This window comes from Diabrotica undecimpunctata, chromosome 4, assembly GCF_040954645.1.
Source record: "Diabrotica undecimpunctata isolate CICGRU chromosome 4, icDiaUnde3, whole genome shotgun sequence".
Classification (NCBI taxonomy): Eukaryota; Metazoa; Arthropoda; class Insecta; order Coleoptera; family Chrysomelidae; genus Diabrotica; species Diabrotica undecimpunctata.
In genome coordinates, this window is record NC_092806.1 from 7,444,450 (window position 1) to 7,468,598 (window position 24,149).

At 32.7% G+C, this 24,149-nt stretch overlaps 1 protein-coding gene across 1 annotated transcript in view; it reads right to left on the reverse strand.

Annotated features, from left to right (window-relative positions):
• Positions 1–23,167, reverse strand: part of LOC140439091 (uncharacterized) — a 347,460-nt gene extending 324,293 nt beyond the window's left edge. The window contains exon 1 of the mRNA XM_072528769.1: positions 22,881–23,167. Within this exon, the coding sequence (XP_072384870.1) occupies positions 22,881–23,034 (154 nt within the window). The 5' untranslated portion in view covers positions 23,035–23,167. The remainder of the gene's footprint in view (positions 1–22,880) is intronic.
• Positions 23,168–24,149: the final 982 nt, after the last annotated feature.

Below are 24,149 nucleotides of genomic sequence, written 5' to 3' on the forward strand. Positions count from 1 at the left end.
GAACGAAAGGCGAGAATAGAAACTAAGAACCAGAAGGCGTAACTCTCTATGAAAACCAGATAAAAAAAATCAAAGTACAACATCATTACAATTGCCTATACTCATTGATTAAATATACTTATAGGAATTGTTTTAAATCTACCTATTTACGTTATTATATACAAAACAATCCAACTGCTATGAACCAAAACTATTATCCTTAAAACATTGACTTATGTATATTTTTATAATTGAACAGACAAGGTTAATTATATTTATATTGGCTTACGAGACAAGGAACTGTACGACCCAAAAAACCATCAACTCGTTCATTTGTTAATTGAAACGTTTTCAATTAACATTCTTCGTCGAAGAATGTTCTTTCTAGTTTTTATGTGTGACTTTCATATTCTCCATATTTCACTTTTAGTATCAGTCAACGTTAGCTAAACATGGGTTTTATGTATGTGGAACAATAGATTCTAATTTACATTAACTGTATCTTGCTGTTTGAGAAGAACATTTTTAACAATCTTTATGTCTGGGCAATATTAATGATGCAAAGATTATCTTATATATCACAATTATTTGGTTTATGTAAAAAAATATATATTCGTATTTTCAAAAATCATTATTAGCACCTTAGTTACGTATATTATTTTTTTGATTAAACTGTTTATTTAGAACTAACATTACATTCTGAGTATAAAATAAATTTGTTGATGAAATTGGCTGCAACTTAATTAATCTAATCTGATCTTCTGGGCACGCCCTCATCAGACTTCATATTCTTGCTGGAGCATTAACAAGTTTCTATTTCTGTGTGTAGCTTCATCTTCGTGTATAGTGTCTTTTATGAACGGTATCGTCAAGTTTTCATGGAGAGTTCGATTGGATACATACCAAGGAGCATCTGCCATCATCATCAGAGGTTTGGACTGACAAGTTTTGTAAAATTTTTGTATTTGCAGGTTTTGCACATTTTCACAATTCGATACCGTGTATCGAAATGATTTCCAGTATAGTTTTGTGTGTTTTGGGTTTAACGCCATAAAGTATGTCAGTATTTAATTATTTTTTTCTTTTCAGTCTAATCAAAATACCAAGAAAAATCAGAAAAAAATTGGAACCATTGAAGTATGTAAACTACTCTGATGCCATGCTTGAGCGAACTGTGGAAGCTGTGAGAGCAGGTTTAAGTTCCGTTTAGGCAGAGGAACATTTTAAGGTACCACGCCGAACCATTCTGAACAAAATTAAACAAAAGCTTATTTCCTACATTGGCCATCACCTTGCATTCATTAGAATAGAAGTACGTCATTTTGTGAATGTTGTTATAGTAAGTGCAGAATACAGTGCTCCTTTAACAAGCCTAGATATCAGAATGCTTGTCAAACAACATTTAGACGCCAGAGGAACTCGCGTTGTTTATTTCTCTAACAACAACCTTCCTAGTTGTGACTAGGTCAAGGTTTTTTTTATTTCTCTACTGTCTAAGTAAAGTTAATTGGTGATGTTTATGGGAGTATGAATTGTAAGATCTGATAGTTTTGAATACAGATGATCTGTTTCATACTTATGTTAAGCGCACATGAAAAGAATATGGTTAATGTCACATTGTGATATAGAAAAAATATAGAAAATATCTTGTAGTAGGGAAGGGGGGATAATTTAATACTGATTATTTGAGTTCGTTGCCATGTTTTTCCATTTTTCTTTCCATTTTATTAACATATTGTTATTATAATGTTGCTGTAAGTCATCCGATGTGAATATAGGCACATATAGTCCAACATGGGCAGCATCTTTAGCAAGCTGGTCAACCAGTTCATTTCCCTTGATGCCAGTGTGACTTTTACCCAAATAACTGTAATATCTAATATACTGTTTTATGTTTAATTTATAAATATAAACTATATGTGTGTGTGGTTAGGATATTGACTGCGAAATCTATGGTTTCATTCACTTAATCAAATTTTGACTTTGATTCTTAAGACAAATAAACTATATATTTTATTTTTAGTAGCACAAAGAATACTTATTCTTTTATGTGGGACCATATTTAAGTTAAGTTCTTTAATGAGCGATATTTTAATAATAATATACAGTAGCAGATCAAATTATTATAATTAGTCACAAAATTTTAAGTTTTGGACATTTGTTAGAAAGTTTTGTTGTAAAATCATATGCTCGTACACCATTAAGGTATGCGTGTGTTTTGCCAGTAATAACTTTACTATTTTGACAGTTGACAGCTCTAGAACTGTCATTTGTGTCAAATGTCAAACATACACATTGTGGTGATTTTGCGCTCGGAAGTTGTAATTGAATTTGCCTGTTTTTATTTTGTTTTTGAAAAGTTAATATCGTTTTATCTATGTAGTATGTTTTAATAATGTATCAAACTTAACATTTAATTTTAAAAACATTTTCCAAAAATATCTATTTTTGAGAACAAAATCATAATGGGTAAGGCTAAAGACATCCCTGAAACTAAAATAGTGAAGATAAAGACACTTTTATGGAACACAAAGCTTTTCCAATGTAAGATAGCTCAGCAGTACCAAGCGCGCAAGCAACAGTGAGCAATATCAAGAAAAAAATTGATACCAACAAACTCCTGACTCATCGACGTGACTTCACCTTACGGAACTCATTCATGAAGCCAGGATACCACTTTCTGATATGACAGTCCGTAGAAAGCTTACTGAGCAGGGTTTCAAGTCATTTCGCCCTGCCAAAAAATCAAAGTTGACTGTCACAATGATGAAAAAGGGACTGCAATGGACCAAAGAACACGAAAATTGGACAATTGAGGATTGGAATACGGTAAACTACATCACTACTAATGTTTAAATCTCTATAACCACTATTTTTATTCTAAAAAATATCTTATATTTTATTTTATTCACAGGTTTGTTTCTCCAATTAGTCTACAGTGGAGATACTCAAGGACAAGTTGGGGTAGGTGAAAAATATCACAAGGATTGCACAGTCCAGCAATCCTCTTAAGATCATGGTATGGTTTGTGATCAGTAGCAAGGACACAGGGAGGCTTTACATTGTGAAGGGAATGATGAACCAACAGCATATTAAAGTTTTGGAAAAAAAGCTTATACCACAAATTAAAGACTGGTTTGGCGAATCGGAGGATTTTACTTTTATACACGATTTAGCACCGTGCCATAAGGCAAAAACTGTAACATCGTACCTGAAAAAAAAAAGAAAATTAAAGTACTGAACTGGCCAGATAATTCTCCAGATCTCAACCCGATCGAAATCTATGGGAGCTCGTGAAGAGGAGAATTGCCCAAAAAATTGTTACAAATAAGCAGCAGTTAATTGAGAGACCCGTTACCACTAGGCACAGAGACGACAAAATAAAAGAAGACTGCCTGTAAAACATTCAAAGCATGCCAAGAAGGATCAAAGCTGTCATATAAGCTAAAGGAGGTCACACAAAATATTAAAAAAATTGTTATTTAAGCTCAAAGTAAAAAATGTTTCAAAATTTTGTAAAAGAACGTATTACTGATCTATTTTTATATGATACTCACATCATTATATGCTTATATGCAGTTTTATTTTTTATTAAACACCAGAATACAGTTTTTTGCAATTATTATATTAATTTGATCACCCATTGTAACTGCTTTATCTAATTTGTGTAAATTTAGCCAATTTATTGCTTTTTCAATTGCTACCACTTCAGCAGTATATAATGAACAATGTGATGGAAGTAACTAAAGGAAGATTAAACATATTATATTTGACTAAAAAGCAAATTAAAACAGACAGCAAACAGAAAATACATCTCTGCATAATTGATAATTATGAAATTCAATAAAGAAAAATGAGAATAGAAATATGATAACAGTTTATCATAAATTTTGATGAAACGTTACACGAAAATTTAAATTCTTGCTTATTATGGTTTTAGTTTAGAACTGGAATTAAGAACATATCCTAAAGGACCGATGGAAATGACGGCTTCGGGGCAACAACCCATTACCGCGCCATCTACCTCCTTAATGCATTTTCCTTATTTACCTCCTCATTATCTTTCCGACGAAAACGAAAATTAACGTAGAAAAACCACCCTACGACGGATCACGTGGATTTATCGACGTTTCAGCCGCTATCCAGCAGGTGTTTAATCAATACAGTTTCATAGTCTTGCCACTTGAGTGTATTGACATTTCAGTGCGGGTAATTCTCATAAATAAGAAATTTTCCGTGAATTCTTTACCGGATTCGTCTAAGTCCTTGATCGAGATGAATGTCCGAGTCGACCTAGTTTTCATCGGGAGGGATTTAAAGGATTTTTGAGGGTTATCGATGAGTATAGAAGTAGAAATCGGAATCTAGACTTCTCTACTTTAATATTTTATAATTCAGCGAAGCGTATATCAAGAGAAGCTTATTTATTCATATTGAACTCGATATTAGAAAAGAACATTATCTGATATGAAACAAAACAAGATATTACTTTTTGTTTTCGTAGAGAAATGTAGTTTTCATTTGATCTACTAACTTCAAAGTCATAAACAACTGAATATACAAAATAAGAATAAGGGGAAATTCTCCAACTACAGCATAATTAACGCCCACGCCACAACTGAAGAAAAAACAGAACAAGAAAAGGAAGAATTTTAAGAAAAGCTGGTCCCAAAAATGACAAATAAATTATGGTCGGTGACATATAATAATCTTCTTCTTCTTCTCTTTCAGCCTATATTCATCCACTGCTGAACATAGGCCTCTTCCATTTGTTTCCATTGATTTCTACTCTTGGCAATTCTCATCCACTGCTTGGCCGCGACTTATATAGCGCAATATATATATATATATATATATATATATATATATATATATATATATATATATATATATATATATATATATATATATATATATATATATATGTATATATATATATATATATATATATATATATATATATGTATATATATATATATATATATATATATATAGTGGTCTACATTTTCAAGACTGACGTTGTCAATAACAATATTAGTTTGTAAATTACTCATTCTTTTTGTTTTCTGAAGGTTCATTTCAAGATCTATTTTATTTGACTGCTGATTTAATTCCTTGAGCATTTGCCCCAGTTCCTTGATATCTGTACTAAATAATACTATGTCGTCCGCAAACCTCAAATGACTCAAACGTACACCATCAATGTTTAGACTTTTTTGCTTCCAGTCGAGCTGATTAAATACATTTTCCAATGCTTAGGTAAAAAGCTTTGGTGAAATAATATCACCTTGTCTAATACCTTTACCAAGACGCCTTTTTCCAGTTTTTTCGTCTTCATTGATTTTGATGTAGAATGTGGCCTGTTCATAAATGTTTTTGTGTAGTGTATCGTGCGTTTATTCAAGCATCTCTCAGGGCTGACAAAAAGGACCAAGTTTCAATACTATCGAAAGCCTTGTAAAAGTCAATAAATGCCATATGTAGAGGTACATTATATTCTGTGGTTTTTTCTACCAGTGTTCTGATGGTTTGTAAGTAATCGTTAGTACCAAACCCTTTTAAATAAGGCATAAGTAAATTTCTTAAAAATCTCACTGCGACGGATGACACAAATTAGTCTATTTGAAAACTCTCTAAGAAACTTACAACATCGATGACGATAAATCACAAGCATTCGCTAATCATCTTAACCAAATTTTTCAACCTCACACCAGAACTATCTCAATGGAAGAAGATGAATGCATTCACGAGAACTTAGATGTACCCTACCAGATATCACCTTCCATAGAAAATGCCAAAATGAATGAAATTTAAGATTTAGTTAAAAATCTCAATAATAAAACTCTAGGGTATGATTTAATATCGGGAAAAATCTGCAAAAATGTACCTGAAGATGGATTTCGGCTGGTTATGTACATTTTTAACACTATACTAAAGTTGGGCTATTTTCTATTTTAATGGAAAATGGCACAAGATTTTCTATAATCGACAGACAAAAGTTGATACCGGCTTATCAGTTTGGATTCAGGCAACAATTGAGCAGGTACATAGGGTTGCCAAAGTAATACGAGATGCAATGAAAAAAAGAAAGAATACTGCAGTACAGCCTTTTTGTAGTAGTAATGTAATAAGGATGGATGATAACACTCTGCTGAGAAGAGCTATAGATCATAAAATGCAGAGCAGAAGATCAAAAGGTGAGAAAGCGAAGTGGCAGCAGATGCGCAGAAGTTGCTAAACATTAGAACTTCTAGATGAGCGGCGCAGTACCGCGTATATTGAAAGCAAAAACTACAGGAGGCCTAGACTCAATGTAGGTTGTAGTACCATTGGAAAAAAAAAAGTTAATTACAAAAATCAATACCTTGCATTTCTAAGAGAACAACACTTAACATCGCAATATTTGAGATTACTTTGGAAACACCCTGTAGAAAACCAGAATGTAAATGAATGAAATTGAACAATAAAAAAGATACTTTTATTCTTTTATTTTCAAAAACCGTGCTTTTTAGATCAATTCATAACAATCAGTATCAAGAGACTAATATATTTCCAACAGTAAACAATGCGTCTTTTTTATTGAGAGTCCTCAGCTAATAAAATACAAAAACGCAATTTGAGGCGAGCCCGAATCAATCAATCAGAAAAGGGCAGTATCTGAAGAGCCCTTTAAACTCCAGACTCGTTTGGAACAATAAAAACGAACATACAAAGTACGAAGAAAACAATAGTAAGAGACAATAATTCCGCATCAAAAGTCATGCCGGTATCCATAAAATTGCTGGAAAAGTATACCGTCGTTTATCGATCTAGGAAGAATATACAGGAATTGGCGATAAAATATATTTATGAGATTTATTTTTTTATTATGACTATAAAATATTTTATGATTTATACTTGTATTATTTGTTGAATACCTGTACCAAGCTCCCAAAGTTTTTAACTATGTTGTTATTCTTCTGCCATAACATAGTTTGCATTTGTTTCCTTTCTTAGATTGTAACTAGTTAATTGTGAATATATTTTTTAATATTGTTAGGACAATTCCGTAAAATTTATTCCATATAGAAAAAGTTCCTTGCCGAAAAAGAAGAAGTAATAACAATCTAGAATGTTCGAAATGTCTCGCAAAGTCTGGAACGTAAGAAAATGAATATGAATACAGGAAGTTGACAGTATAAAGGGTAATATCTTCAAAAAGAAGAGAAAAAAGAAAATGAGAAGCCAACCTAACCTAAACAAAACTAATTAAGATAAAATATATTAGTGAGTGTATCTGATTAATATTAATTATAATATATAAGTGGGCGTATATTATATGATAAAATATACTAGTTTCCTTCCTGGGCTGTGATATGATCTACCGACGCCCTACGGGAACTCAACCCAGGAAGGGAACTCAACCTATACTAACCTAACCTATCCCAACCTAACCTAAACTAATTAAGATATATTAAATATAATAAATATATTAATGGGTGTATTATTGAGTGATAATAAACTAGGGTTAAAACGAATTCAGCGACAAAAAAAAAGCCAATGTAACATTAAAAAAGAATTTAACAATAGAATAAAAAACATCGGAGAACAACTAGAAGATCCAAAAGAACTACGAAGTGAATTTAAAAATCAAGTTAACGATAATTCCACAAACAATGATTATAGAAAAAACTTAATCAAGAAGAAGAAGAAAAAGTTTCAGTTGTTAAAAAATCCTTCGTGAGATTGCAGCGACTTCATCTCTATGTGGTGGTCAAGGATACAAAAGATACTCGTGCAAAACCAAATTTGGTTCAAAAAGTGCTACTGTAAGGCAGCTAATATTTTATGCAACTCTAAGTGTCACGGAAGTTTGTCATGTTTGAATAAATAACAGATATTTTTTATACAATTGGCAATGTTGTATGATTTTCTAACACATTATTCAACATTAACCAAGGAGAATAGTTAAACTCGACATTAACCTGTTTTTTGGCTTAGACTTATCGTCATACACAAAAGGACTAAGACAGTCATCATTATAATTATTTACCTAAATGCCCTATCAAAATAAAAGATTACATCGATATTAGGAGAACAGGGACACACTCTTCTCGCCTAGGGACCTATCAAGGCATTTATTTATATAAGACTCAACAACACTAGGTCACGGAGAGGAGGAAGTTATACAAATGGTTTAAAACAAAGGTAACAAGATTAACTAAATAATTTTTAGAGAATTATAATGATAATTTGCTGTCTTTTAAAAATGTATTTAAAGAGTAGTAAATATCTACAGAGCCAAGTGATAATAAATATAGTATATTCCAAGAAGCTGCTATTTTATATTTTAATAAATCATTTATAAGTTTGGATGAGAAGACTCTGTTTTTAGAACAACCAAAAAATATATGATCTAAATCACTTTCCTCTCCACAATGCTCACATTTGTCATCATCCAAAACCTTTATTTTAAATAAGTGCTTTGGATAACATGCGTATCCGAAACGTATTCTAATAATGGAGGTTATGTGCCTCCTGGAAGCTCTAAAAGACTTGTACCAAGGAAATTTGGGATAATCTGGCTGAATTATCGAGTATCTATTTTGGTTCAGAAAAGAGTATTCCTTCCACTGGTAGCTCCACTCTCGAAGCAATGTTGACTTGCAAGAAACAATACTGTCAGAAAGCGTTACTTTATGTAGAATACCAGTATCGGTTAAAATGCTTTCTTTGGCTAATAAGTCGACATATTCATTATGTTCAAATCCTGCATGTGCTTTAATCCAGAGAAAATGTACATTGATTCCTTTGGTTAAAAGAGTTTGAATAATATGTTTAATTCTATAAATGTATGGGCAGTCTTGTAAGTTTGGTGGTCCATATTTACCAATGGATTTTAACACTGCTAAGGAGTCCGACAAAATAATAATATGGGCAAAATCAACTTCAGCTACATATAATAAAGCTTCATATATTGCAATAGTCTCTGCTGTATAAATCGAAGTTTCCGGGTTCAGTTTGAATTTCTTTTCTATATATTCCGATGGTATAAAAAAAGCGCATCAAGTTCCATCTGGAGATTTAGACGCATCTGTATATAGAGCTATTGCCTCTTTTTATTTGCTTGTTATAGATAGAACAATATTTTTATTTAAATATATATTTTCACTATAATTTGGTACAATAATATCTGTATGTAAAAAGAAAGAAGAGTAATTTTTGAATATGTAGTTCGTTCTATCTATATTTTTTAAAAGTGCTATATTTTGAATATACGCTTCGCAAAGTAAGGGAGATTTCTTTTTTTGCCAATATTTATTTGTCAGGTCATGGCAATTCAAAGTGACTATCTTTTCGTATAGAGATGAGTTCAGTAAGTATACTTTCATTAAATAGTTTTTGGACAAAAACCTTCGTCTTATATTTAAAGGAGGTTCCAAGGCTTCCAAATATAAAGCTTGTACTGGAGTGGATCTCATGGCTCCTAAACATATTCGTAAGGCTGAGTTCTGTAACGCGTTGATTTTGTTTAGTAGTACATTACTTGCTGATCCATACAAAACACTTCCGTAATCCAAAATAGATTGTATGTCAGCTTTGTAAAATAATAAACTTACTTCAACATCCGATCCCTACCTAGTTTTATTAATTGATTTAAGAAAGTTGAATCCCTTATTGCATCTGTTCAACATGTCATCAGTATGTAACTTTCAGTCAATTTCTGGTCGAGTATCATTCCCAGATATTTAATTGTGTTTTTAAGGGAAAATTGGTGCCCACCTAAATTGTTAATGTCAATATATCTGAATTTCGTACGACATTAACATTACATTTCGTTTAAAGTCAAGATTAACCGGTTATTGTCGAGATTAACCATTTTCAAAGTTTAACCGTAACATATACATATTAGGATATTTTCTGTAACAATAAAACACTGAAAACTTTGTTTTCAAAACTTCCACAAAATTTATTTTAAATTCTTATCACTACAGCTGTTTCGGCTAATTGCCTTTCTCAAGTGATCTGTTTTTGGCATGGGTTTACACTTTATAGTCTCTAATGAAATAGGTTGAGGAGGGGAGAACTGTTTATCTCAAGCTGGTCATTCAGAATTATATCTGTGTTTGTTAATTTGTTGATTTCCATAGATTCTAACAAAGATAGCTTAAGGCCTTTATTTTGAATGTGTAGAATTTTAAATTCGTCATTAAAAGAATGATTATGATCTAGAAGGTGAAGTGCGTATGTAGAATCTGTTTTTCTATTATTGAAAGCCCTTTTATGTTCTGCTATTCGTTTATTAAAATTTCTACCTGTTTGACCAATGTAAGTTTTTGGGCAGTCGCCACATTTAAGTTTATACACACCACTGTGTAAGTGTTTTTTATGTTGGCTCTTGTTGTTTTTAATATATTTGCCTAGGTTGTTATTTGTTCTGAAAAGCTGGTGTTATTCCTTTCTTTTTTATGTGTTTGGCTATTTTGTTGATATTTTGCCTGTATATGTAATCGAGCTGAAGGTACTGGGTTTTTTCTCTGGTGGTGGAAATACTAAGTTCAGGGCTTTCTTGTGTAGTTTTTGATTTAACATTTTATTAATTGTTTGTTCGTTATATCCACCAGAGAAAAAACCTAGTACCTTCTGCTCGATTACATGTACAGGCAAAATATCAACAAAAATAACCAAACACATAAAAAAGAAAGGAATAATACCAGCTTTCAGAACAAATAACAACCTAGGCAAATATATTAAAAACAACAAGAGCCAACATAAAAAACACTTACACAGTGGTGTGTACAAACTTAAATGTGGCGACTGCCCAAAAACTTACATTGGTCAAACAGGTAGAAATTTTAATAAACGAATAGCAGAACATAAAAGGGCTTTCAATAATAGAAAAACAGATTCTACATACGCACTTCACCTTTTAGATCATAATCATTCTTTTAATGACGAATTTAAAATTCTACACATTCAAAATAAAGGCCTTAAGCTATTTTTCTTAGAATCTATGGAAATCAACAAATTAAAAAACACAGATATAATTCTGAATGACCAGCTTGAGACAAACAGTTCTCCCCTGCTCAACCTATTTCATTAGAGACTATAAAGTGTAAACCCATGCCAAAAACAGATCACTTGAGAAAGGCAATTAGCCGAAACAGCTGTAGTGATAAGAATTTAAAATAAATTTTGTGGAAGTTTTGAAAACAAAGTTTTCAGTGTTTTATTGTTACATAAAATAAATTTCCATCAAGTAACGGTCGAATCCATCAATTAGGATATTTTCATTTAAATTCAAACTTATGGTAGTTAATTCCAATTGTACTTAATTAAAATTAAATATGGTACATAATTGCAAGCCCACAAGAAAATAGTTTTAAAACAAATAATTAGTAATAAATTGTTTCAAATTCAAACTAACAGTAACATTCTAAATCTAAACTATGACAATTACGCTATCAAATTTGTATTACCCACAATCAAGAATGCAGTTGATATTTTGTCTTAAATGATTCAGTGATAGTTCAGACAGCACTGATAATAATAATTAATAAACGCAATCAACATTTAAAACAATAATTATAGTAATCTAAAAGTCAATACACCTTCAAGGAATTCACTCGTCCATTATAATTCGCTGAATTGTTTATAAATGTCGAATTTTCATGACTAAATTAACAATTTTATCAGTGCAGGTGAAGAAAACGTAAATTTAGTGTTTGTTGTTTACTGTCATAAACATACATTTAAATAGCAATAATGTTTTTAATAAGAAAGCCAAAAAACGTAAACATAATATAAACATTTTTTATCGAAGGTAAAAAAGAAGTGACAGAATTAAAATTAATTAATTAATAGCTGTAATATATTTTGAGCCAAGACTAAGCATTTGTAGAGATATTATGGGTGAAATAATTCTACATGATACAAACTCAGTTCTTAATACATGGACACAACATTTCAGCGATCATCTCAATTTAAATTATGTTGAAGTGAGAATTGATGCTTAAAATATATTGAGGTTGGATGACTGAAGGAGGGCAGCCAAGGAAAGGATTGCCTGGAGGCGGATGCTGGAAAATTATTCTATATCTGTCTAAATTAACAACCTAACAAAAATACAGATTTTATTCATACAAAGTACATTCCCAGGCTATATAAAGTTGTTAAAGTGATCATGATATTCAAAGCTGAGAAACCACCACATGAAGTTATGTCTTACAACTAATATTAAGCTTGCCTATATAGTCTAGATCAGCGGTTCTTAACCTGTGGCACATATCATTATTTGCAGTGGTACGCAAAACGCAAAGACACAAAAACACAGCCAAAATCCGCACTGCATAAAATAACAAAAAAAAATTAGTAAGTATATTTTATGTTACAAGTTCATTGGGTGACTACAAAACTAAAATACGGGAGTATTGTCGAAATGCCGGTCACGCCGCGCCGACAACATGAATTGTGAAACCGGGGAGTAGTTGCCAATCGGCTTTAGTAAGTTTAGTAATCATTTGACTTGTATAAGTGAGTAGCAGTACAGACAAGTGAGTTAACGTTAGCCACGTACCTTGTTATTATAATATTAAGTAATGGATAAATGGTTAAAGAGACCTGTAGAAGCTGTAGAACAATGTTTTGTTCAAGAAAGAAGTAATTTACTATGTACTTCAAGCAAGGTAACAAACTTTGATTTAAATTTAAATCGTAAAAAAACAAAAAACAGTTACCAGGCCAGACCAGAAGAATTTTTTTGTTGATGGTAAAAAAACCGCTAGATTTTTTTTTAATAAAAGAAGTTAAACTTAAAGGTGGACAGAATAAAATAGCTGCGTTTCCTTCAAGTAACAAAAATGTTGTTAAAGCTTCCTTTTGGGCAGTTTAAGAATAGCCAAGTGCGGAAAACCTCGTACAATTGGGGAAAGACTTATATTACCAGATGCCAATGACATTGTAAATTGTGTTTTGGGGGAAAAAGCAGCCAAACAACTGAATTTGGTTTCACTTTGTGATAGCACAGTTAGCCGTAGAATACTTGACATGGCCAATGATGTTAAGGAAACCATGAAATTTTTTTTCACCTGACAAATGGACAAAAGTACCGATGTAATAAATTTTGCTTAGTTAATGGCCTTTTTCCGCTTTTTGCAGGGCAATAAAATAAAAGAAGTTTTATTTTGCGAGTGCCTTCCTTTTACGACACCAGTAGAAATATTTAATAAATCAATGATTCTATTACAAAACACGTTTGGATTGGCTGAAAAGCTATGTTCAGATAGTGCACGTGAAATGACAGGAAAAGAAGGACAGGTTGTAACAAGAATTAAAGCAGTCGCACCGGAATGTATATTTATTTACTGTAGTATATACAGACAAGCTTTGGCAGCTAAAGAGATGCCAGGTGAATTAGAGCAAGTCCTGAACGACGCTGTTAAAGCAGTAAATTTTATTAAGTCAAGAGCTTTGAATTCAAGACTAATTCGGCTTTTATGTTCCGAAATGGGAAGTATTCACGATAGTTTGCTCCTATATACAGAGATTTGGTGGATTTCAAGAGGAAAAGCGCTTTCTCGATTATTAGTGGCTAAACAAAATCATGGATAAAAGACAAGCTCACTGACGAAATTTGGCTGTACCAATTAGCATATCTCAGTGATATATTTACCAGACTAAACCATTTTAAAATTATTTTTACAAGGCAAACATACAACTCGCTTTGTTATTATTGATAAGGTTAGATCGTTCGATTAAATGACACGTGTCATTTGTAATAAAATACTTGGACAAAAATTGAAGGTAAGTCTCTTTCTTTCACAACGTAAGTTCTTTCAAAGCACGGGAATAGTTATTGTAGGAATAAATATGTTTTTAAGAATTCTAACCCAAAAATTCATTGTTTTTATTTATCCCGGTGTACAAACAATTTTTATTTCTTAGTTTTGAAACTAATGCCAGTTATTAAACAATATTCTTCTTCTTCATGTGCCTTGTCCGTTCCGAACGTTGGCAATCAACATGGCTATTCTGACTTTGTTTACGGCAGATCTAAATAGTTCAGCAGATGACAATCCGAACCATTGCCGCAAGTTTTGGAGCCACGAGTGTCTTCTCCTCCCTGGACCTCTTCTGCTGTCTATTTTCCCTTGAACGATCAGTTGTAGTACTCTATATTTATTATGTCTCATAACGTGACCCAAGTATTCCAACTTTCTTTTCTTTATACTTATTCCTACCTCTCTCTCTTTACCTATCCGGCGTAGTACCTCTTCGTTGGTCACGTGCTTAGTCCAGGATATACGTAATATACGTCGGTAAGCCCACATTTCGAAGGCCTCTACTTTTTTCATCAATGTTGCGGTCATTGTCCACGCCTCCATTCCATATAACAAAACCGGGAATACATAACATTTCAGAAGTCGAATTTTGAGAGGTAGGGTGAGCCTTTAGAGGTGAAAATTTGCTTCATGCTAGTGAACGATGCTCTTGCCTTTTCTACTCTTATACGTATTTCCTTCGCTTGATCCCAATTTGAGTTAACTGTTGTTCCCAAGTAGATGTACGAATCCACGTGTTCAATTCTTTCATTGTCTAATATCAGTTGATGTGGTGGTTGTTGGGTTTTGCTTACTAACATCCATTTGGTTTTTGTGATATTTAGTCTGAGTCCGTATTGTGCACTTGTTTTTTGTATCTTACTCATTAGGCAACTCAGTTCCTCCATGCTACTTGCTAGAATCACAGTGTCATCAGTATACCTTATGTTATTAATTATTTCTCCATTTATCTTTATGCCTTCTGTGCTTTTCTCCAGCGCTGTCTTAAATACTTCTTCTGAGTATATATTAAAGACAATAGGAGACAAGATACAGCCCTGTCGTACCCCTTTCTTGATCTCAATTTTATTGGTCAATGTAGATCCTACTTTCACTTTAGCTGTTTGGCCCCAATAGAGACTCGCTATTGTTCGAATGTCTCTGTAGTCGACTCCGATCTTATGGAAAACTTCAATTATCTTTTCGTGCTTTACGTTATCGAATGCTTTTGCGTAGTCTATAAAGCATATGTACACGTCTTTGTTCATATCTCTGCAGCGCTGGATGAGTACCTGTAGACTAAAAAGTGCTTCTCTTGTCCCAAGAGAATTCCGAAACCCAAACTTCAAATCTCCAATGTTATCCTCGCATTTTTTGCTTATTCTGTTGTAAATAACCTTGGTGTATGCCTTCGAAATGTGGTTAATTAGACTTATCATCCGATGTTGATCACAAGACTTTGCTTTTGGTTTTTTCGGTATGGCAACAAAAGTTGACTCTAGCCAGTCTTCAGGAAACTCCCCGCTGTTATAAATATTGTTAAAGAGTCTGACGAGTGAGTCTAGAAATTGACTGTTTGTTTCGCACAGCATTTTCAATACTTCCGCGTATAAGTTATCGTTGCCCGGTCTTTTGTTATTTTTAAGACCCTTTATAGCATTCTCTCAATATTTAAACAATATTGTGGCAACAAATTTCTATAAAGATCTTGTTGTTTGACATTAGCGCTAGGAAAATATTTTTAATCATTTTTTGGGATTTTAGCAACTAAAAGGTTATTTTTTCACATACTAAACGAAAAAAATCTCGAGATCGTAGTTTACTCACAATACTTAAATTTTTAAGAATACATTAAAGCAAAGTTTAGTAAATACTTGTTAGACAAGGTTATTTATTAGGCCTATTTGTCATTACAATTTTTTCAGTACATTATTTATCTTTTTTTATATGTCTCAAAACCGACCACTTATAGAATCTGAACTCCAGTATATAAGGGACCATCTAAGCGATGAAGAGTAATGTCTTTCCGAATTTGATGGCGATGAGGATGCGGACGACAATTTCTCTGAGACAAGGTCAATTTCCAGAACTCCATCACATTGATTTTACTGAGTCTTCCAGCGTCAATGTTGACGGAAGCCAATTGACCTCTTCGGAGTTTTCTTTAGTGAGAGTATCTGTCAAACAATTTTCAAAAAATCAAACCTCTGCGCTACACAGAAAAATTCGCAACTTTTTATGGATGTGGGATGACCTACAAATAGCAGAAGAATGTGCTAATACGTATAAAAATAGATCTAATACAAGCAATTATAATAATAATTTTATTAACTTTAAACAGAACGAAGAATTCAATGTAATTATACCGTTTATAGATGACACAGATGCTTTAAACTCCAAATTTAATATAAATGAATACAAAGATGCATTGAACTCATTTATTAAAGAGACTAGTGAGGGTCCAGATAATATCCCAATGGTTTCTCTTAAGCTTTTACCTGAGAATGCACACAATTATCTTCTTAACATATTTAATATTATTTGGACAAAACAGAAATTTCCAACAGCGTGGAGAGATTCTATTATAATACCAATATTAAAAGCAAAATGTCCCAAAACAGATCCTGAGTCTTACAGACCAATTGCACTAACATGTACTGCATGCAAACTGTTATAAAAAATGGTCAGCCGTCTTCTCCTCTGGACACTTCAAGATCGAAATATTATTATTCCAGAACAAAGTGGATTCCGACAAAATAGATAAACTCTAGACAATATTAGAGACCTAGAAAGAAGTGTACATGAAGCCTTCTCCCTTAATCAAAAATGTATTGGAATATTCTTCGACATTGAAAGAGCCTTTGATACAGCTTGGCGCCACCGTATCATCAGATTACTGTACGATTTAGAGATTAAAGGACATTGTCTTGCATTTATAAAAAAACTTCTTATATAAAAGGTATATGCATGTTAGAGTTAATGGTAACTTGTCGTCAAAAGTGGAATTAGAAAATAGAATTCTTTCTAAACTTCCACTTAAAGGCCGCTTATATGGTGACGATCTCGTGATATTTGGTCAAACTAAAAACTTAAACAACCTCTCACTACTTGCAGAGTTTCTTGTTAGATGTTGAAAAATGGTCACAGGAAACTGGATTTATCTTTTCAACAACTAAAACTAAATATATAGTACTGCTAGGAGTTACTTTTGACAGAAAGTTGAATTGGAAAGAATATATCAATAATCTAACATGTAAATGTTACAGAAGATTAAATTTACTAAAAATTCTAGCACACAAGAATTGGGATTCAGACAGAAGTACACTGTTAATTATATACAGAACTATTATACGATCACAGCTAGACTACGCGGCTATAGCTTAAGACTCAGCATCGAAATCAGTACTTAAAAAGCTCGACACTATTCACAACACAGAACTCAGAATATGCAAATGAATTGTCGTTAAATGATAGAAGAGCTTACCTTAGTCTAACGTATGCAACAAAAATTAAGGATAATGCAAAAAATCCGGTCTATAAAAATACTTTTACTGATAATTTCTCGAACCTCAATGCAAATCACCATTCTGTTAAACCTTTCTATAAAAGAATAAAAGACCATTTGCATCTGTTTGATATTGTCATACCTAAATGTCTTCCTTACACATATGACCATAATCCACCTTGGATTCAAAACATACCGTCATATAACTTTGAAGTTACGTCATTTGACAAAAACTACACTAATCATGATTTAATTATTTCCCATTCTAAAAAAATCCTTAGTCGTTATAAAAATCATACCCAGATATACACTGATGGTTCAAAATCATCCGAAGGTGTGGAAGCGTCTGTAGTAACTCCAGAGAAGGTCCTTAAATTCAAACTATCTAATGTTAGTACTAGCTACACAGCTGAACTGTATGCTCTCTATCGCGCCATAGAACTAATCAATCTGACAACAAACTGCAAATATAAACAGACTCACTTAGTGCCATACAAAGCATCCGACAACTGTATTCAAAAAACCTGCTTTTAAAAAAAATTAAAACGGTCCTTCTTGAGGCTTATATCAATCATAATGAGATAAATTTCATCTGGATGCCATCCCATATAGGAATAAAAGGCAACGAAACTGCTGACCATAGTGCGAAAGACGCGATAGTGAGTGACGTTTCCGAAATCGTAAACACATCGGTATCAACGGATATAAAAGCTTATATAAAAAAATCAATCTTAAGTGCGTGGAAAAATAAATGAAATGTGCTGAATTCAAAATTAAAAGAAGTGAAACCCAGCATAGAGACATAGAATGTGTTAAAAAAAATAATAGTAACGCGCCTCAGACTCGGACATACTAGGTTAACGCATGATTACTTAATTAAAAAGTGCGAACCGCCGCGATGTGAAACGTGTAATACGACGCTAACAATAATGCACATACTATGTGAATGTCCTCTCTACAATCAACAACGAAGTAACAACAAGATACCAGGAACACTTCTACAAGCTCTAGGTGCAGACTGTAACTTTAACAATACTGTGAATTTCTTGAAAGACATTAATAAGTACCACAATATTTAATCAACCAAATTGTAATGCAGTAATTGTACCTAATTTAATCCATAATTTTTTTGCTAATGGACATTTGGTCGATGCGATTTTCTAAATAAAAAAAAGCTATATTTTATATAGGAGACTGTGAAAAAAAAATAACTCAAGTGCTAAGCCTATGACTGCATTACAGTTCCTCAGTCAACTAGCTGATAATATTATTAGCACTTTTACTTTCAGAAAATAGTCTGGACCCCTCTCAAACTCAACTTTGAGTTCTGGTTCATACTAGCTCACCAAAGGAACTTATGGGTACTGTGCCCTTTGTGCTTCATCTAAAAAGAAACAAAAGCGTAACAATTTAATTTGTAAAGTTCGTAACGTTGCTAAGACAGTTGTGCACCCTACCATAGTAGAAAGAAAGTTTTTAGTTTCATATTAGAAAGGAAGATAATAAATTTAAAATATTCCTGTATTTATAGTGTATTTTTATGTATGAGAGAGTAATAAAACAATAAATTATGTATGCAAATCCCTAAACTGTTGATACGGGTGACTCAATGAAAAACAGATATTTGTCAACAAGTTTACAGAAGTATATAGGAAAACAATTTTAAATTGAGTATGACCACCAGGTATAAAGGTTGGAGCAGAATAGAATACAATAGTTGTGAGGGTTACTAATCCCTAAATTAGGTTGCCAGTGTCGGAGTGATGGAGGTTAACAGGTACTAATAAATTTGCAAGAAATGTAAGATGTTTATTTTATTGGTTATATATAACCAATAAAAGTTTAATAAGTACCTACCTATTTGCAAAATAAAGTTTAATTCTTTAGATAAAATAAAACGTTTTATTTTATCTATTGGCAAAATAAAGTTTAATCCTTTGCCTATTTGCAAAATAAAGTTTAATTCTTTAGATAAAATAAAACGTTTTATTTTATCTGAAATGAGTACATTCCACGAAGTAAGGGTTTCAACAATCAAACATTTAATTCTTTAATTCCAGGAATCTACGACAGTAATTGACCAGATAATTACCTTCTAAACTTATTCCACAGAAAATGTGATAGTGGGTTTTTCCATTTTGTATATAGGAAGGTCCAAGTGGCGTATTCAAAATTCTTAACAGTTCACTAAAAGTAGGTACTTCAGTTGCAAGGTGCAGTTTATTGTGTATACTAGTGTTATGGAAAATTTGGAAGTGCCGTGTAAACGCCGAAAAATTGGTCCTCTAACAGTTAATGAAAAAACATTAATATTTAATTGTTTTAAATCATTTACAGACAAACGTTTATGTGAAAGTGTTGATGAGACCGTTGGATTAGTTAGCAGTACACTTGGTGTTGGGAAATCTACGATTTACAGAGTTATTAAAGAAGAGAAATGTGGTAGTTTTCAAATGCCATGTAATGCTCCAGGGAAACCAAAATTTCAAATAGAATATCATTTTAAAGAAGGACTTCGACGGAAAGTGCATGAATTCTTCTTTAGACAAGAATTTCCAACATTGAAAATGTTACATTGACATTACCCAGAAATGAGTCGAAGTACGTTATGGAAACTTTTAAAAGAAATAGGCTTCCGCTGGAAAAAGAATCCCAAAAAGTCTATTTTATTAGAAAGAAGCGATATTGTCATATGGAGAAGACATTTTCTAAGAACCATAAAGGAAATGAGAAACCAAAAAAGAAAAATATTTTATCTTGATGAAACATGGATCAACGAGGGTCATACACCAAATAAATTTTGGCAGGATGAAACTGTTACAAGTCAAAGGCACGCTTTTGTAAATAACTTATCTACTGGTTTAAACCCACCATCAGGAAAGGGACGCAGGCTGATAATAGTACACATTGGCAGTTCAGACAGTTTTGTTGAAGGTGGTTTATTAACTTTTGAATCAACTCGTACCGGTGACTACCATGAAGACATGAACGCTGATGTCTTTCAAGAATGGTTCGAACAAATGATAGATATTCTTCCTAAGAACTGTGTAATAGTAATGGATAATGCAAGTTATCACTCCAGACTTATAGAAGGACTGCCCACAACCTAGTGGTTAAAAAAAGACTTGCAGAATTGGCTGAGTTCAAAAAATATTACGTACCATCCCGGATCTATAAGAAAGGAACTTTATTCGTTGTGTGCCCTTCATAAAGAAAAATTTAAAAAATACGAAATTGATGAAATTGCCAAAAATCGTGGAATGACAGTACTTAGATCCCCACCATATCATTGTGAATTAAACCCGATTGAACTGGTATGGGCACAGATAAAGAGTGAAGTTTCAAGAAAAAATACCACTTTTAAAATTTATGATATTAAACAGTTGTTTTTGGAGGCCGTAAATAATGTAAAACCTGAAAACTGGGAAAAGGCAGTAAATCACACTATTAAAGAAGAGGAAAAAATGTGGAAGCTGGACAATATTACTGATAAAATGATCGAGCCAGTTATTATAAATCTTGGTTCTGAAAGTTCATCTTCTGATTCTGATTTGGATTTGTAACAAGTAGCTGTAAGTTTTATATTAATATTTGTATTCATCTATTTAACATACCTTAGACGGTTTTAAAAACTCTTTTTCTCTTTTGTAATTTTTAAAAATTAAAAAAAATGTGAATTTTTTAAAACCCTTTTTAATGTATGCCAGTCAGTTCTAATATAGTGTGTGATAAAAGAGGTCACTTTTGTTTACATACACATAACACTTTATAACACTGAAATAATTCATTTATTTTTTACAATTATTCAAAGTAATTTTTCAATTAATCTTGAGCACGTCCATGGAGTGGTCGGAGCTACCAGTTAAAATTATGCTAATTACTCTCTCGTTCATAAAAATAAACTATAGTTTTTTATATTTTCAAAAGAAAGTATTTTTTTATATAAATCTTTGTAATTGTTTTTACCGGTCGATACATATACCATAGCCCAGTAAGTATTAATGTTTATCAAAATGCACACTGGTAGCTATATCTAACATCCTTTCTAGCCGTTCTGACAAAGAAAATTTTTTTTTAGACATTTTTTGCCTTGTTGACAATAATAGACAAATAAAAAGAGTGTGGGACGCCAAACCAATAGGGAAGAACAGAAGAGGAAGGCCCATTAAAGAATAGAACAGTGACATCTCGCAGATACTGCAGAGTAAGAGTAAGACTTGGCAGGAGCAGGAAGCAACACAGATGGCATCCAATAGGAAGGAATGGAGAAAGTTCGATAAGAGCTAGGACACTTCAGAAGATTGTAAAATATTGTAATTTAATAAATTGTATTATAAACGGCCCAACACCGAAAGGTACAATTAAGTAAGTAAGTTTTGTCTTGTTGATGATGCATAATGAATTACTTTTACTATTCAAAAGTATATTTTTACAAAAAAAATTGTTCTGCCCGTTAAAGGGTTAAACGAAAATAGTACAAATGAGGAAGTTTATATACAACTTTCACCGCCCACTGCAGCAATCAATAAAAAAATATACTTATTATTGATTTGTGTTTTTATATTCTCCTTGCACATTATTTATATCCACTTTGGGCAAATAGAAAGTGCCAGTAAATTTCGTAGACCTACTCTACTACCGGCATCCAACAAATATGGCTGTCGCGCCCCATATACCGCTCTTGAGTTTGCCCAGAACACATTCAATTTATATTATAATGTGCGCTATCCTGTAGTTTTAATACCATTCAATTATATTCTTCTAACATTAGTAAGCCACATAATAAATTTTATAACGTTCGATAATATTTGCAGTTACTGGCACGCCAAAAATTTATAAATGAATGTGAGATGTAGTAATGCAACGATTACAAGATCAGTAACTATGAGTGGATAGATCTTTATTTAAATGATCCGTTCATAAACTAATTTTAATAAAATTCTGCAGAAAAAGCGCTAAATATAATGAATAAAACACTAAACATTGGTTTGAATTAAATGCATAACCAAAAAAGCAGATTTCACTACCTTCATTAAAAATTATATTTTAAACCAGTGCAAATGTCTGTCGAATAACTTTAGTTTTATTTAAAACATTTTGGGTAAAATTACGATTATTTTGTAGAAAAGTGTTAAAGTATTTTAAAATTATATGGAAGAATCTTACAAAATATATATGTTATAAAAAATTACAATTTCCATGGTTATATCAGTTTTTTAGTGTCCTCAAATTATCATTATCATAAAGAAGTTTATATTAAATATTTGTTTTAAAACATCTAGCGACATAATTTTAATACCTCAATTTATACAGTAGCTTTATATCAGTACCCTCAGTTATTTAAGAAAAGGTAATACAAAGTAAAATTTTCAAAAATATTTTGTTATATACATAAATTAATAAGCTACTTTGTTTTGTTAACATTGTAATAATTTTTATACAACGACGATCTAAAAATTATAAATAATTAAATAGTTTCTATATAGAAAAGGGGGTTGATCGTTAGTTCAGATTAACTATGTCAAGATGTCGGGTGGTGAAATCGAGTTTGTTTAGGAAACTTTGATTATGTGATGTTATAGAGCAAAAATTCTTACCTTTGGCAATTCTTTGGAGGATAATGTCCTTGTGCTGTTCATTATAGGGTTCTCCAACGACGATCAGCAGGTAACACCCTGTGAGCGGACTGGGGGGCGGCGGAGGCCCCCCTTTGTCGCCCCCGTCTCCCGGCACCCCGTTCGCACTCTCCATACCCTGTTATTCACAGCCCCAAATTGAAAAATGCAAAAATTATTTGGTTTAGACAGTTAGTTATCGCCGACCCTGATGAGGGTCACCGTGTGTGCCCCAGAGCCCCTGTAACTCACGAATGACGGTCTCCGTCTCTACGTTGCGCTATGCAGTAGCTGGGGCGGTGCGCCCGACCCCCCACTTCCCCTCTCGACGTTTCTTCTCTCTCGACGCGCTCAGCTGATGGCGTCGGGGCGAACGGCGGCGTTGCCGGTGGCGTGGGGGTGCGCTGTTGGAGGTCGCCAGACGAAAAATCGGTGACGGTGATGGTGCTCTTCGTCAAATGAAATGCGAAATTATAATACGTCTATAATTATTGTAATAATTCGTACATCTTTATTGCAGCTTTTACACCATAAGCTCTATTTTCGCTACAGTTAGTCGTCCCTGCGTCTTTCCCACCCCATTAACTTCCGAATCTTATACAGTATGATTCACATAAATGCTCTAAAAATTTTAACAAAAAAAAACTATTTTATTATATATTCATTTGAGAAAAAATCAATAAGCAGCTTTGGTAATCGACAAATGACAGTTAGTACCTACTGACCTACAGAAAAAATTATAATGTTATTTGTTCTGTTTTTATTTTGGACTCTTATTTTTTTGTATTTTATTATACAGGGTAGTCTGTAAGTAATGTACCAAACTGAAATGGAATACATTTTTGGTCTTCTTCCTCTTCTTCTTCCTTCTTGTATGTAGGCTTTAAAGCCTGTTTCTTCTTCAATATAAGCCTTCTTCTTCTTGTTCTACTGCCGTCTCCACTAATAAAAGTTGGCTATAACCATTGCAAATCTGTCTCTATCTTGTGTGTTTTTTTTTAAGAGCGTCTGTGTGTTTAACCCGGTCCAGTCGCGAATGTTTTAAAGCCAGGATATTTGTCTTCTACCATGAGCCCTTTTTCCTTCGAATTTACCCTTCATAATCAGCTGCAACAACTTGTACTTATCATTTCTAAGTATGTGCCCCAAATATGCTGTCCTTCGCCTTTTAATGGTGATCAAAAGTTCTTCCAGATTGTGTCATAGCTTTGTTGTCGTACTTGTTCCTCAACATGTCCGTAACTAGTTATA